The sequence below is a fragment of the Bacillus rossius genome, chromosome 6, assembly GCF_032445375.1.
Source record: "Bacillus rossius redtenbacheri isolate Brsri chromosome 6, Brsri_v3, whole genome shotgun sequence".
NCBI lineage: Eukaryota > Metazoa > Arthropoda > Insecta > Phasmatodea > Bacillidae > Bacillus > Bacillus rossius.
The window spans coordinates 776,306-791,669 of NC_086334.1; the positions used below are offsets into that span (position 1 = coordinate 776,306).

The 15,364-nt window shown below is 33.5% G+C and overlaps 1 protein-coding gene across 6 annotated transcripts in view; it reads right to left on the reverse strand.

Moving 5' to 3' along the window:
* The window catches only part of LOC134532452 (phosphatidylinositol-binding clathrin assembly protein LAP), an 82,574-nt gene that overhangs the window by 17,654 nt on the left and 49,556 nt on the right, over positions 1-15,364 (reverse strand). For all 6 annotated transcript variants that reach the window (XM_063368861.1, XM_063368859.1, XM_063368862.1 and 3 more), the window contains 7 exons: positions 14,505-14,611; positions 13,951-13,992; positions 12,963-13,057; positions 7,403-7,568; positions 5,598-5,738; positions 3,648-3,774; positions 1,711-1,797 (listed from right to left, as the gene is read on the reverse strand). In XM_063368861.1, the coding sequence (XP_063224931.1) occupies positions 1,711-1,797; positions 3,648-3,774; positions 5,598-5,738; positions 7,403-7,568; positions 12,963-13,057; positions 13,951-13,992; positions 14,505-14,611 (765 nt within the window). The remainder of the gene's footprint in view (positions 1-1,710; positions 1,798-3,647; positions 3,775-5,597; positions 5,739-7,402; positions 7,569-12,962; positions 13,058-13,950; positions 13,993-14,504; positions 14,612-15,364) is intronic.

The following is a 15,364-nucleotide window of genomic DNA, read 5'->3' on the forward strand; positions in this document are numbered from 1 at the left end:
TGACTTCAGCATTAAATTGGATCATAATAAACTCAAAATGCAATGCAATGCATACAAAATCTCAAGTACACTTAAGTTTCAAATAAATTTTTAAAAAAACTTTATGCCAGTTAATTTTTGCAATTTAATCTATATACGTACCTTGTGATAAAGCAGACAAACATATTTAAAAAATAAAGATTACCTCAGAACACAATTTTATAGCTATTATGTAACAACTCTTTTCAGTCCCACTAAACAATGACATCTAAATTTTTATTGTACAAAAAAAATAATAATTTCAAAACTGTAATAAAATTCACCAGAGTTAATTAGCAATTCCAGACAAACTTAAAATGTCTTTAGTTGTGAAAAAATATTAGTAAATATGAAATAAGTTACGAGGCCTTATACTTTCAGTTATTAAATATTTTTGACTTTTGAAGGAACATCCATGAAATTAAAAAAACCAAGTAATTTTTTTTTTATTAAATAGCTCTAAGTCACATTTTCAATATTTTTGGGAAATACAAATAAAAGCTGAATTATTACAAAACTAAAACTTTTTATAATTTTTGACATTTAGACACCAAATGATTTTTGTTAGTTTGATTTCAATAAATATCAATGAGTATAATAGAAACTTATTTTAACCAGAAATGTTTATATTCTATAACACATTTAAGTCTATTTGAAATTTAAGTCTTTCATGTTATGCTATCTAAGGGCAAGTCATGTCACAAGTCTAACCGTGGCGCACATAATGTTAAACTTCCAAAAACTGGCATAAAACTCGCGAAAAGTCAAAAATCTAAATTATACCCAACTACTAATGATCAAGCTACATATGACTGTACAATATTGTCAGGAGGATTTCCAGATGTTTCACTGAACTTTAATATACCATACATTAATAGCAGTCTCAACAGTTTTAGCTTTAGTTAGGGCAACACTAAGAAAATATGAAAATACAAAATATCTTGCAATAATAGTTCTGGGAGCTTTATGACTTCTCAATCACCTTAAGTCTTCCACCTTGGCAAGCCAACTCACTGCTAAGTATCTGAATTTGAATCAATCACTATAGGGACTGGAAGAATTACTTTTCCCTATTGAATATTGCATCTTTCCATCTCTGCATTGTTGTTCTACACCTTGTTTCACCAAGAAAATGGTCTGTCATCGTGTAAGGCAGCCAGCGACAACCTCTACTTACCTAATCACACCTGTTAATTCAGTATGTAAGCTACATAATATAAATTTGATAGACAACATATGAGTTCAAATAACAAACACCCAACTTTTTGGAGAAATCGCTTTCTCCAGTAGCAAGAGAGAAAAGTAAACTAAATGGTCAACATGGCAGTGAAAGTAATACAGAGTAAAGGTATGACAGTTTTTCAAGTATATTTAATCATTTTCAGGCATTTTTTTTTATAGCTTTACCAGAGTTTTTTATAGATAATTTTAATGTAATGAAATCTTGGCATTTTAACCACTTCGCAGTCACAAACTTTGATTGCAAGGTGAACATAAATAACTATCGCACACAAGATATTCAATAAAAAGAATTCAAAATGTTACCATTTGTTTACTTATATTTTACAAGTAAAATCCTACTTGCATAATCCAACATATACGCCCCTCCTAATTCCATGCCTTAAAGCCAAGTCCTTTAAAATCTATTTAGATAAACAAAACAAATATTGACAACCAATTACGCATACTCACAGGCACTAGAGTTAGTGGTTCCGAAAACCGAAGAGAAGTTCTGGTCTGACACAAATGCATTGTTTGCTGGAGGAGCTGACTTGAAACCTAACAAAAGAAAAATTCAAGTTGCTTGTCACAGTGTAATGTGATGGCGCTAAGAATAATTCTTTCCATACAATAAATAGGAAAAAATTACACGACATACTATTTTTAAAATGTCAAGATTTTAGGCTTTTCAATGGTTTTCAAGTTTATACACAATTTGAGGCTTTCAAAACTTCTTATTAAGGTGCCACTAAAGTTCACAAATTCAAAATAATTACATTACAATTACCGTATTTTCCAGAATAACCACACACAATTTTTCGTATAGTACATGTTGGAAGAGTTACCTATTAAAAACCTGACAACACTATGAACATATCAAGTTCCATCAAGCTCCAAGGTTTGTTAACCTGCCGTTGCTTAATGGACAACAGACATCTTGCATGTTTGTGCGTGTTTCTGAGAAATAAGTTAAAAAAAATTACAGACTAATTATGGCTGCAATCATCTATGATTGCTGGAAAAACCTCAAATGAATAAAAAGGAAAATAGGAAGTAAATATAGGGGAAGGAAATAGTCTTATACATGACTATAGGGAAAAAAATTAGTTTTGAGTGATTGTGGTAATGCAATAAAATTTAATTTCAAAGGTGAAAATTTATTTGTGCTTCTTCAGCAATTCCCCAATTTATTTTGTTATATTCTTTGTAATATAGCATTGAGTTCGGTCATTCTGGGCAAAGATGTTAATGGTGCTTTACTGCTGTAAACAAACCAGCTGCAGTCTTAACCCGTTTTCCTCGCATCACAGTAAACATGCTATTGTCCAGTCAATCCCTAAATAAAATATTTACTGTCCCATATCTGCAGATGTAAATCTGGAAAGAGTATTTCCAGTAAATATTTGATACATTAGTAGTACTCCTGTGCAAAATTAGTGTGTGCATAAAATAATTACCAGCAGACCAACACTGGTACCAAGAATGTTATGTTTATAGAAAACTATAAATGCAATTATATTTAAACCTTAAAAATTACCGAAGATCTGAATAGACAGAACTTCATGTAAAATACTGACAAAATGAAGAGGATGGACACAAACCAAAATAATGTTAATCCTTTGAAGGCATTTGTACAGTAATAAAATAATTTTTTTATTAACCAGTATTGAAAATTAAAATGAAAATCAACATGTAGGTAAATTACCTATGTTTAACCCTTGCAGTCTATTCATCCACTGAAATGGACAATTTATATCTCAAACCTTGAATGTACGAGTCAAGTGTAGCTACATTCTAGTGGACATCATACATATGGCTATGCAACAATTTTTTTTTTACTTTCATTAATTATTATTATATTAGTTAATGCCCAGCATGTGTTGCAATGCCTCTTTTTTTTTTAAATTTGTTTGAAGTAGGTACACATATACAAAGCATCTCTAATTCTTCATATTTCTATATATGTATCAATCTACATACGTATTTACCTCTTTTATCTGTATTATATATATATATCCCTTTATATACATATATTGTCAATATATCTATATATGTCACACTATAGGAATGAAAATAATTAAAATTGAACATTTTACCTATCTACATATTTATCTATCTTTTTACCTGTCACAAGTGTGACCAAATTGTGTCGAAATTTCAAAGCAATTGGTGAAAGAACTTTTAAAGATTTAAGATTAAACAAAATTTGTATTATTTATAGATAATTATTGATTACTATATAATAATTATATTAATGTAAATATAAATAAATCCAAAAAATGGTTTATTTAAAATAAAAATAAAATTAAAATTAGTGTACCAGTGTTAAAAACAAGTGCATAATAAATTACAGAGCCAGTTACACTAAGAACATACAACTGGACACGTCTTGGGTGACGCTACGGTACCATTGGACATCCAGAGGTCGGAGCCCGCAGGGGGCGGGGCGGCGCCGGCGGCCGGCTGCCCCTGGCCAGCGAAGATGTCCGAGAACGGGTTCGCACTCAGCTGCAGCAAGTCGGCCGAAGCTTTCGACTGGAACACGCAACACAAGACAGATCCGTAGGAACGAGGCCCTGAACTGGACAATGAAGAACACACACTGAAAGGTGTAACCCGTCGCGTGCAGGACCAAGGTCATGTCGCATTGCGCATTGGCATTTCGGCAGGATTATTGAGCGTCAATTAGTTTTATGGGAATACCAAATGTGAAACCGAGAAAGGTGAAATGTTACCTTCCAGAAAAATGGTAACACTGTACTGAAATGAAAACAGTTAGGCATGTGTGAATACTACTTTTTTTGATGACAAGCGAATCTCTAATCAAATGTTCCAAAATATTCAATTAGTAGAATCGAATCGCAAATGTTATCAGCAAGACTGTATTACACTTATTTTTGTAAAATACTGGATTGAAGGAAAAAAATCAAACTAAACATGCATGATAATATTGAGCATTCATAAAAGCACACCCGAGTACCATATCAGATTCTTTAAGTAACCAATTATGTGCAAAACATACACAAAAAGGTAAATATTTTTAAGAGCATCTTGGGCTTCATGATTTAAAGCTGTGCAACAAATGCCTAGCTTCACATCACATGCAAAACTTTGCATCACAACCGAAGCTTCACATAAAACAAATAGCAAATTTCCTGGCGAAAACAAATAGAATATTAAAATGAGCTTTGATTTACTTATTTGAAGCTTCGCTCAGGCCTACTGACAGTAACAATAAACTAGCAGCATGATAGCCACTACCAAGAAACGAGGAATTAAAGCTGCCTGTTAAGTGTTTCTGGGTGAAAAAAGATTTTTACAAGCATTTTAGAGCAATCCTTGATGCATTTCTAAATTTGACAAATATTACGTAAAATGGCTTATAATTCACTAGATTGGTTTTTTTAAATCTTTTTTCACCCAGCATGAAGAGCAAGCACATGCATATTTTATTCCAAAATGTATCTACCATACACAAGCACCTACATGATCAGTGTAAAAACAGATTTTTGGCTTGAATTAAAAATTTTCTTCAGCATTCACATAAATCGCAGCTATATCCATTGTTAAACCAATTTTAATAACTTACCAGTAATCTTTTAGGTTTTTTTCAACCTCTGTAAACACCACATTTTATTACTTTACATATCTTGTTAAAAGTGTTTTAATTTTTTTTTGACAATGGTACAACATGTTTATACATCATTTAGGCCAGTGGGCCTATAAAATTAAATAAGGAATGGATTTACAGGACAAACTACACAGAGAATACAGAAGTCTCACCCAAAAATTATTTTTTTACATTTCCCTGAAACTTCCCAGAAAAGGTTAGCTAACCGCATAATAAATTAAATAATGTTATTACTTACCATGTTGTTGGATTTAGGTAGACAGAAGTTTCATATAATAGCAGCTAGCACAATTTGAACATTTGAAACTAATAATTTAATCAGTAAATGAGGTGAGAATTTTTAATGTTTCAAATCACTATAAACTGATTTACTACGAAGAATGGTTATATCACACCAACTTCACAAAACATTTTTTTTTTCCTTGAATGCATAAAAATTCCCTGACTTTTCCCAGTTTTTGGGTCAGATGTGAATGTGAAATGTCATTTGGTGTCACTACCACAAAGCATGTGGCTAAGAGTACCCCATAAAAAAAACTGAACTCTTGATGCGTTTCTCAGTTTTACGCATATGAAAACCAAAATAGATGCATCCTACTGTCACAAACTATTAATTTACTGGAATGAGAGAAAGACACCAGAATTTTCTTTAATAAATATTTTGTATTAATACTTTGGTAACAATGTGTGCGAAGTCAGCACAATGGATAACTCCAAGATGACTTACGGCAGGTGGCTCCGTCGCAGATGCAGGAGGGGAGCCAAACAGATCTACTATTGGCTGCTGCTGCTGCTGCTGCGGCTGCTGCTGATTGGAGCTGAGGAACGGGTTTGTGCTTGCAGCACTCGTGGGCGACGACACTTTGGCCTACAACAAGGCGGCTCACGCTCAAAATAGAACACACAACACTCACCAACAAGAGTAAGGCAATAAGAGCCATAATCCAGCAATTTAAGTATCATGGTAGCTTAAAGTGAATGCCTGTTAAAAAATTTATCAGGTAATTTGAAAAACTTCTTGATATAATCATATTATTAATATTAAAGTGATTTTACTAGTTTAACTTAATTGACACCAGTAAAGTACTACAAACCATACTAATATTACCTAATATAGCTTCGAATATAATCTTATAAACCAAGAAAGAACTAAAGTAAAATTCAAGAACCTACTGAAAAATAGTGACCAGCAGCTTTGTTTGCGCTTTATTTAATTTAATTTTAAGGAACCCAAACCCTTTTATTGCAAAATACACAGTGCTGGATGTGACTGCTGCTCCTAAAGTATACATATTTTATTAAAAATCAGCATTCAAATACATAACCAACACACTGAATATTGCACATTACATGTATATTGATAACAGCATTTCACCTGATTAAAAAGGTTAAAATAATTTGAGTATAAATAGCACTCCCTTTTTTATTTTGAATTCTTACAACTAAACCTTCTCCCACCCCCAAAACCAAGTGCTTGAGTAACTTCTCTACGGATACCAAAAAAACTCCAAAATTCTTAACATAATTCCGCAAGGGCCACAGACAACCATCAAGCAGATAAACTTAATTTACTCTTCTATCAGCGCGTGGGATAACAGTTCCAATAAACCATCTTATTTCTCGTCCACTTCTTAACCTTCGAAACACGACAATCACCACACAACCACTCCATTCCTCCACCACCATCAATAACTGCACAAACAAGTGTCCTGGCCAGAGCACACGACAGCAGTCTGCTGACTGTGAGCCCACCTTGCGTCTCTTATCAAGGCTCCGTGTAAGGTCGAATAGAGGTCGTTGGACGGCAACACGCAACGAAACCGACCACAAATATTGAGGAAAGAAAATAGCCATGGCCTATACCTGGGACCAACCCAGCCTTTGCTTCAGTCATTTATGGGAAACCACAGAACAATATCAGTGCCCCTGGTCCTCTGGCACACAAGTTACGCATACCAAACCCTGTGCCACCCCGGTCCATCTCTAAGTCGGAGCCTTGCATCTGAATGAAGTGCACAACGAGTGTGAATAATCAAGGAAATCAATGGCCCACTGCCTACGATATTCTCACTGGCCCATCTAAAGAATCTTCCAACAATTTAATATTACAAGGTAAACTGTCTCTGTAGAATAAGTTATTAGCAAAAACTGTTTGTAAACCATAACATTCTCCAAGAAATATTTAAAGAAATAATATTTTCGCAATCCATTTATCGTTTCATGATCATGGTTATTCTTAATTTTATATATATATTTTTTTCTTAGTAAATACAAAACTTTTCAAGAGGATGTTGTATTTACTGTACGGTTTAACACGACATCGAACCACTGTTAGGGTGCAAGAACGAGAGAAGTCAGCCATCCTCACCTTGTACTGGTTCATGTGTAGAATAAGTTATCAGCAAAAACTAAGCCATGACGTTATTGAAGAAATATTGAAAAAAATAATATTTTCGCAATCTATTGTTTCATGGTTCTATATATTTTTTTGTAAATGCCAGACATTTCTATTCGGTTGACCACGTGCCTCACCTTGTACTGGTTCATGGCGGCCTCCTCCTCCGCCAAGACCTGCTGCCGCAGGTGCTCGTCGATGCCGTTGGCGTGGGCGTCCAGGCGCGCGTTGGCCGCCGCCGTGCCGAACGCACTGCTGGTGGAGGACAGGGCGGACACCGCCGACTTTACATTCGTTCGGTTGCTGCGGCGCGGGGCAGGCGGGGGGGAGGGACCAAACAAAAATATTGAAAATAAAAAACAAACCAACACTATGGCATACAAGTGTGCACCTGATGCATGCACTACTACTACTACTACTACTACTACATCTAGGAAATAACGTACACATTCAAAGTGATTATGTTTATAAAAAATAAATGGCATGGATTGAAAATAATTACGCAATTTTAGTAGTATTTAATTTCAGAAATCCTTATCTATTACTTTTCTCCACCAGAAAGCTAATTCAAATAACAATTTTCAATAATTTTGATAGAGCCTGATTTTTAAATACATTAAACTTGTTTATAAAGAATTAATAAAGAGGTTAACACATTATTTAATAAAATTTTAAGCCTTCATTGACAAAGATGGCTTTACTAATGAATTATTTACTTACAATAAAATAAACTAATAATTACATGCTGCTGTAAATTGTTAAAAACACAAAGTGCTATAGTATAGAGAATGGTTATTAGCTATACGATGTTTTAATTTATACTTCTTTCAGCCAATTATGACTGTACAAAATTTAAGATATATTAGACTTACCCAATTACTCATCTTTACTCAGAAATTAAAAAAAGTATATTTACAGCTAACAAAAAGTGTGGAAACAAATGGGGCTCAAAAAAAATTTTTATGAAAAATTTAAATGAAAGTTACAAAAGAAAGTGGATTTTAAGCAAATTAATATATTTACCTTTCCCAGGATAGTTAACTATTTTGAATATATTTGCAGGTGAAAATAAGAGGGTCTATAAGAAGAAAATATTCATAAAAATATTTTAATCCTACTTCTTTGTGAATCTTGACAGTTCCATCATACCTAATTTGTTGCAAATCTTGCAAATAAAGTACAACCCCACAAAGTTTGTGGACAACTGACTAGCACATGTCATCTGAAGTTACAATAGCAATACAAACTTATGGACCACTTCAAATACTTGCATTCTTATCCAAGACATCAAAATAAAGTGAAAGTTATTGAAAAATTTATAAAATATGCACTTTATCAAATGAATTTCAAACAAAACATTTATTTTTGTAGAGCCAATGTAAGTTCTCATAAGCAAAATTTATATAACTTTCTCTGAGAATAATTTATAATTGAGGATTTTTCTTTTATAAGCTGCAATGAAATGGAATTGCTATAACTTGAAATTAAGTAGTTTAAATGTTAGTAGACAAATATTATTGGAAGAAAATTTAACCCAATGTTTACTTTAAGTCAGAAAAAACATTTTATGTGTAATAATAATCAGAATGTTTCAAACCCAAAATTAAAAATAATTGTAACACTGCATGCAAACTTAAGGAATATACTTATGTGGTACTAGCAAAAAAATTAGAAAATGCAGAAACCAATGTAACTAGACCTCAATATATTAAGTGACATTGCTGGAAATATTTACAAGAAATTTGTAATTCGTTCAAAAGGTTTTTTGAATAAATTTTATTATTATGTAATGGTAAATAACATTACACTGCTGAAAATTGTATTTACTCTGTGCCTAATCACAATTAAAATATTTCTTACAACTATTAAATACACAGAAAATAATTAAGGAAAGTAATCACACCTTGTGAATCACTCTAAAAGCAGAGATTTAGCAATGTGAATGGTTACGACAAGAAAAAACCTGAGTGAATTAGAAAAGTCAACTTTTGGAATATTTAACTGGTTAAGTTATATTAATAGACTAGAGATGATAGATCCCAAGAAATTTATCACACTGACTTAAGTGTATTTAATATAACTTCCAAAGAATACGAATCACCATAACTACACCATAAAAAATTTAATTTTTCTCTCAATCCATTGTACTGTTGTACATGAGGGAGCAGTCATTTTGTTGTGAATCACAAACCTTAGAAGGGTGTTATACCAGGATTGCTGCAAATTATTGTGAATGAAATAACATGCATGATCGTGAAAAAAATTAATAATTTCAGAAATAAAAAGTGCAGAATATTAAACTACAACAAATAAAAAGGATAATTTTAAGTATAACAGAAACAATTGCTTTGCATAAATTAAATTTCTTTGAATATGCAACAGGAAAAAACCGATACATCATACTTGACAGCGTATTATTAAATACATATATTCTGCAGCACTATTATTTCAAAATGTACTTAAATATTAAAGTCGCTACCCCCAAAACTGCTTTAGGATCAAAGTGATAGCATTACGTATACCAGTAAATTTAACTACGCATGTTTGTTCAAGCTGCGAATTCAATTTAGGCCACCGCAACTGGGGGTGATTTATGTACTGAAGTAGTTTTCCACCCTCATGCAGGTGAATTGTAGCCCACTTGTTTCAAACGTGAGCTGTACTGACGTACCTCCCGTAGCAGCAGAGCCTAGTCCCCACCAATTAACAGCCGCCCCGCTGACGGAATGCACGCCCTCAAGACATTCCCAGGTCAAATTTAAAACCCAGTGTGTGGTTTTTTTGTGAGCACACCGTATAATCAAACCTCATAAAACCTTTCTGTAAACAACCAATCATTTAACGTAGCAACTATTTACTCAAGGGAACGTGTGTTGACCCCTTAAGGGCACCATATAATGAGCATAGGTCATAACTGCTTAACTTGAGACACCATCCAACGGTTGATCAAATATCTTCGAAACCACTATTTAAAAGTTAGTAAGCTGTGCAAGAGACTAGAGCAAAGAACCAAAGTGTAACAAATCCACGTCTCTTGTAAAAGTTTATCAGATACGAAAATATTGCAAGCTAATTAAGTCTCTAAAGAGCAATACAGGTGTTTACATGTTCTAGGACTTAAAAAAAAAGTATTCAAAAGGGTAATTTCAAAAGATTAATCATTTTTCTTAAATTCATTAACAGTGTACGCAAAAATATTTGCCACTTAATAATTAGACTAGCTTGTGTGCACACGTTACTACTGAAAGAAAATTCATGCAAAACATAACCAATTGAAAATTGCCCAAGTAACAAAAATGAACAAAACAATTGCGTTGGGATTAATGTCTGCTGGTTGGGAAGCCTGCGCCGGCCGGCGTGGCAACAGCACAGAACACACAACAGTACATCGGCAAGCATCTTCACCTAGTCCGAGAACTGTCACTTCTATTAAATCTCACTTTTCTAATCATTGCTGAAAACTTTCCAACCAAACACCTCATACCATATACACCTACATTAAAAAATGTTGCTGCCAACTGTTGTATACTGTACCAGCACCTTTTGAGACAATACTCAGGCCTAATAATGGTCAAGACCATGGTCTTAGAACACTCACCTAATTTACAGATGCATCAAGTTTTTAGAATTACTAAGACTGTTAGCAATGGAGGACAAGTGACTGCCATCACTAAATTTATCTAAGCCCATGAGAATCAAAACCACAAATAAAAATCTAAAATGACTTTTTATCTTTCAAAACATTAAGATGATCTATTAGCATATAGATTTTTTTCTGTAAAAGTAACATGTTCTATGACCACATTCACATATCCTCACCTTCACACTGAATATCTGTACTTTACACATAGATCAAGTCACTAAGGAGAAAAAACTGGCATCTTATTGATAGTAACCTGTTCCTTTCATTGTGGCTACAAAACACCACCTTTGCTAGGGAAAAAATGGGACGTTTATGTTGAGTAATTGAACATGAAATTTATGTATAACCAATGTATAAGTAGTATACAGTTTAAAGCAGTTTCCAATAACTATATGAAATCTAATATTGGTTCACATACTACAAGCTTAATAGCTGGTATAAATTATTCAGTTAGCATTTTAACCTCATCCAAAGGTGTACAACTAAGTTTATTAAATTAAAGGTTTTTTTCAAACTTGTTTAAGACTTCAGACTCCCTTCTTAAAATAAAATTAAAATCACTAAAAAATTAATTTCACAAGAAAAAAAATTGTTTAGATAGGATGCCTACAAACACCTACCTGGCTAACCAATGTCAGGACTTCCGGACATCAAAGATTTTCATTCCAATATTTTCCTAACACATGATTTTTATATATAATAACAAATAAACTTAATACAAAATAGATCTACTACTTACAGCAACATGCTGCTTTATTTCTTGGAAAGCTGAAACCTTTTCAGATATAATTTCCACATGATGCAAGAAGCCTCCGAAGGTTTTTTTTTTAATTTAGACTATGATCCGAGCAAGGCATCAAAAAACAAAATGCAAGTTAACAAGAGGTTGCGGGAAATAAAGTTTCCCAATTTCCAGCACCTTCAACTGGTAATTCGGGACCTTTTCGTGACTTGCCATGTAGACACCCTGTTACTATTGCAAACTACATCTCAGCATATTACTGAATCAGTTCAGACACAGTAAACTGGCTTGCCTGCTGAAAGCAATTTAATGTCACTACCACCATTCAACAGCATTAAATAACTAAAGTTGATTATAATCTCACAGTTTACCATTGGCAAAACTAACACAAGATATAAGGCAGCAGCTTTTATTCACCTCATGCAAAATAATGCCAACTACAAATAGATACCTTGATACACACACCCGACTATTAGCCAAAACTCAAAACTTCTTAAGGTACATAAAGAAAAACATGCAAATGAAATTAATGTATGAATTTATGTTGAAGTAAATCTTTCATGTTAGGTAGTAGCAACTGAAATCAACCTGATAGAATACATACAAGAAATTTCTGAATCTACATAGAAGAAAAAAACCGGAAATTATTTTTACATATAATTTTAATAATGAACAACTATATTTACATTTTAAAACATGGCTACACATTACCATTTCCTTCATATAATTTCTGAACAGTTATTTTTGGTTTCACAATCTTTTAGAAAATAAAAAAAATATTCAAACCAAATCAAATTCATGCCAAACAGCATGGTCTAAACCACAGAATACAAGTTTATAAATCTCCCAATTTTGCACAGCATTAAAAAAGACCGGAGAATGATAGACTTTAAATTGATGCTCCAAGCATATTGTCCCCTTTCTTATCAAGTGAACTGTACTGAAGCATTCTTCACAATAACTAAGCATCCATTCAGAACACATACAAGGTGATTATGTGCCATGTAATAAAAGTAATCAATTTTAATAGTTTTGTCAATATCTAAAAAAAATTCTAAATTTTAATCAGGATTCAGAATTTCAACCATAGGAAATAAAAATGCAGAAAACGAGTTTAATGAATGAAAGATGAACTTTCACTTTAATCTTAAAACATAACTGAGGCCACACCTTAAAACATTTCCCAAATTTAAAGGAAGAAGTAGTCAAATATTTATGTTTAGATTTATTTTTGTTTTAAACGTAAAAAACTATCAGATACTCTTGTGAAACTGCTCGAAGGGTGGCCCCAGCGGAGAGGAGAGGCGACTACCTTGCCGTCTGAGTGGGCGTGTTGGCGGCCGAGCCCTTCTTGCCCTCCAGCGACGCCAAGTGCTGCTCCAGGGCGTCCAGCAGACTGCTCGGGGCCTGCGACCAGCAACACTCGCTGAGCCCTCGCACCTCCGCTCACATGCACCGTCCCTGCTCCACTTTAGCGACTTGACCAACACAACACAGCAAGTAGTGGTCACTACAAGTGTACTAGAAAGGTATCATGTTAAAATTTTAGAAGGGGGGAGGGGGTGTTTGTCAAGTCGGTTTACGGACAATAAATTTACCTGAACGTTATAAGGAAACATTGATGGAAGTGCATACTTTTTAATTTTCAAATATTATTTTCAGTTTTTTGCTAATTTGATTTAAATATTTTTTTTTAATATAAACACTAACAATTAGTTAAAAAGCCCACCTTAACTTGTTTGATATTATAGAACATTTTCTCACACGGCGGTTGGCTGGTTCTTGCACGCTCGGCTCGAGCGGAACGTGACAATTTTTTCGCGCATGCAGCCGGCGTTCGATTTATAAGGAGTTATCACGTCAAAAATATTAATTCTTGTTTTAAGCCTTAAATCTGACAAATCCCATGTGCTTAACACTATTTATACCAATAATTATGTTATTATTTAGAAGCAATATAATTTAACAAGTGGTATTCAATATTCATAAATAACAGTAAATTGGAATTATTTTTTATTGTTGTCAGCACTACTGTTTACCTATTTAAAATTCCAATTTTCAATTTTAAAAAACTATGTTAGTTTTTTTATGCATAAAAATTTCTCAATTTTCAAATATTCTGCAAGTTACCCATATTTCTTTACTTTGTTGCAACATGCACAACATATACATAGCATATTATACATATTATATATATTACACGCACATTAATAGAAAAAAGATTAAAAGTATATAGTACTAATCAGGTCATTGGCCTACTAAACTAAATAACTGTTGGTAAGTAAAATAAAACCACTCACCTTAGTCAAATCTGGAATATCTCCTTTGTCAATACCTACATTCTGCAAAATACAGAGAAATTTACACATTAGCAACAATGTTCACGTAAAAATCCCATTGTCCAAATTCAGCCTTAATTCAGGCAATGGTAATCCATTTCAAAAATAATAAACTGGGTAAATTTTACAGTACAAATTTTCTAATGCGAGTTAAAAACAAATATGCATGATGTAAATTTTTGAGGCACAAACTTTATAGTTAAACTAACTTACTAAATTCAAAACATCAAGTTAGAAAATTCATGTTCATGATCAGCCTACTATGCCTGATCAGATTGCATGGGCAAAAGATTATTATTAAGACAGCCATTATAGTCAAGTTCACAAGATAGTGTTTTGTAGTTGATACAGTAACACAAAATTTAACTTATATGAAATTAAGTACATAACATTTCCCAAATTTAATTGCTTTTAATTTTTTATTAATGTCTGCTGTTACGACAACTTTAAAAAGGCATGAAATAGCAATAAGAACTTTTTAACAGGAGTGTACCACAAATTAACTGATTGCTTACCTCTGCAACTTTCAAGAATTCTGCTACTCTGTCCATTCGAATCAAAAACTTCTTGTAGAGATCCAGCGCATCTCTGCACTGTTTCTTGTTCATGTCAAAGTATTTTTCTGAGGACAAAATGGATACTTTAGCATAAACAACTGATGGCCATACATCATCCAAAAACTACTGCGCAGTAAAGAAAAAGGTTGTCAGCATAAACAATGTGTAAGTAATGTATAATTTAATTTGCAATTTATAAAATAAAACATCTCACAACACATTCTGTGGAAGAAGCCCATTATGTATTACTGCATGCCTGATACATGATCAGGGTGGAGGAGGAGCAATAAACCCTCAAACACTTCCTCTAGAAATGAAGGAGCAAACAACCTGACTGACAAGTCATCTGACTGACAAGTCATCTGACTGACAAGTCATCTGACTGACAAGTCATCTGACTGACAAGTCATCTGACTGACAAGTCATCTGACTGACAAGTCATCCGACTGACAAGTCATCTGACTGACAAGTCATCTGACTGACAAGTCATCCGACTGACAAGTCATCTGACTGACAAGTCATCTGACTGACAAGTCATCTGACTGACAAGTCATCTGACTGACAAGTCATCTGACTGACAAGTCATCTGACTGACAAGTCATCTGACTGACAAGTCATCTGACTGACAAGTCATCTGACTGACAAGTCATCTGACTGACAAGTCATCTGACTGACAAGTCATCTGACTGACAAGTCATCTGACTGACAAGTCATCTGACTGACAAGTCATCGGACGGGCAAACTATCAAATGAGACAAATAGAACAAATAGAACGAACGAGCAACTGCATGAAGGAACGAGAACGCATGCGCACGCAC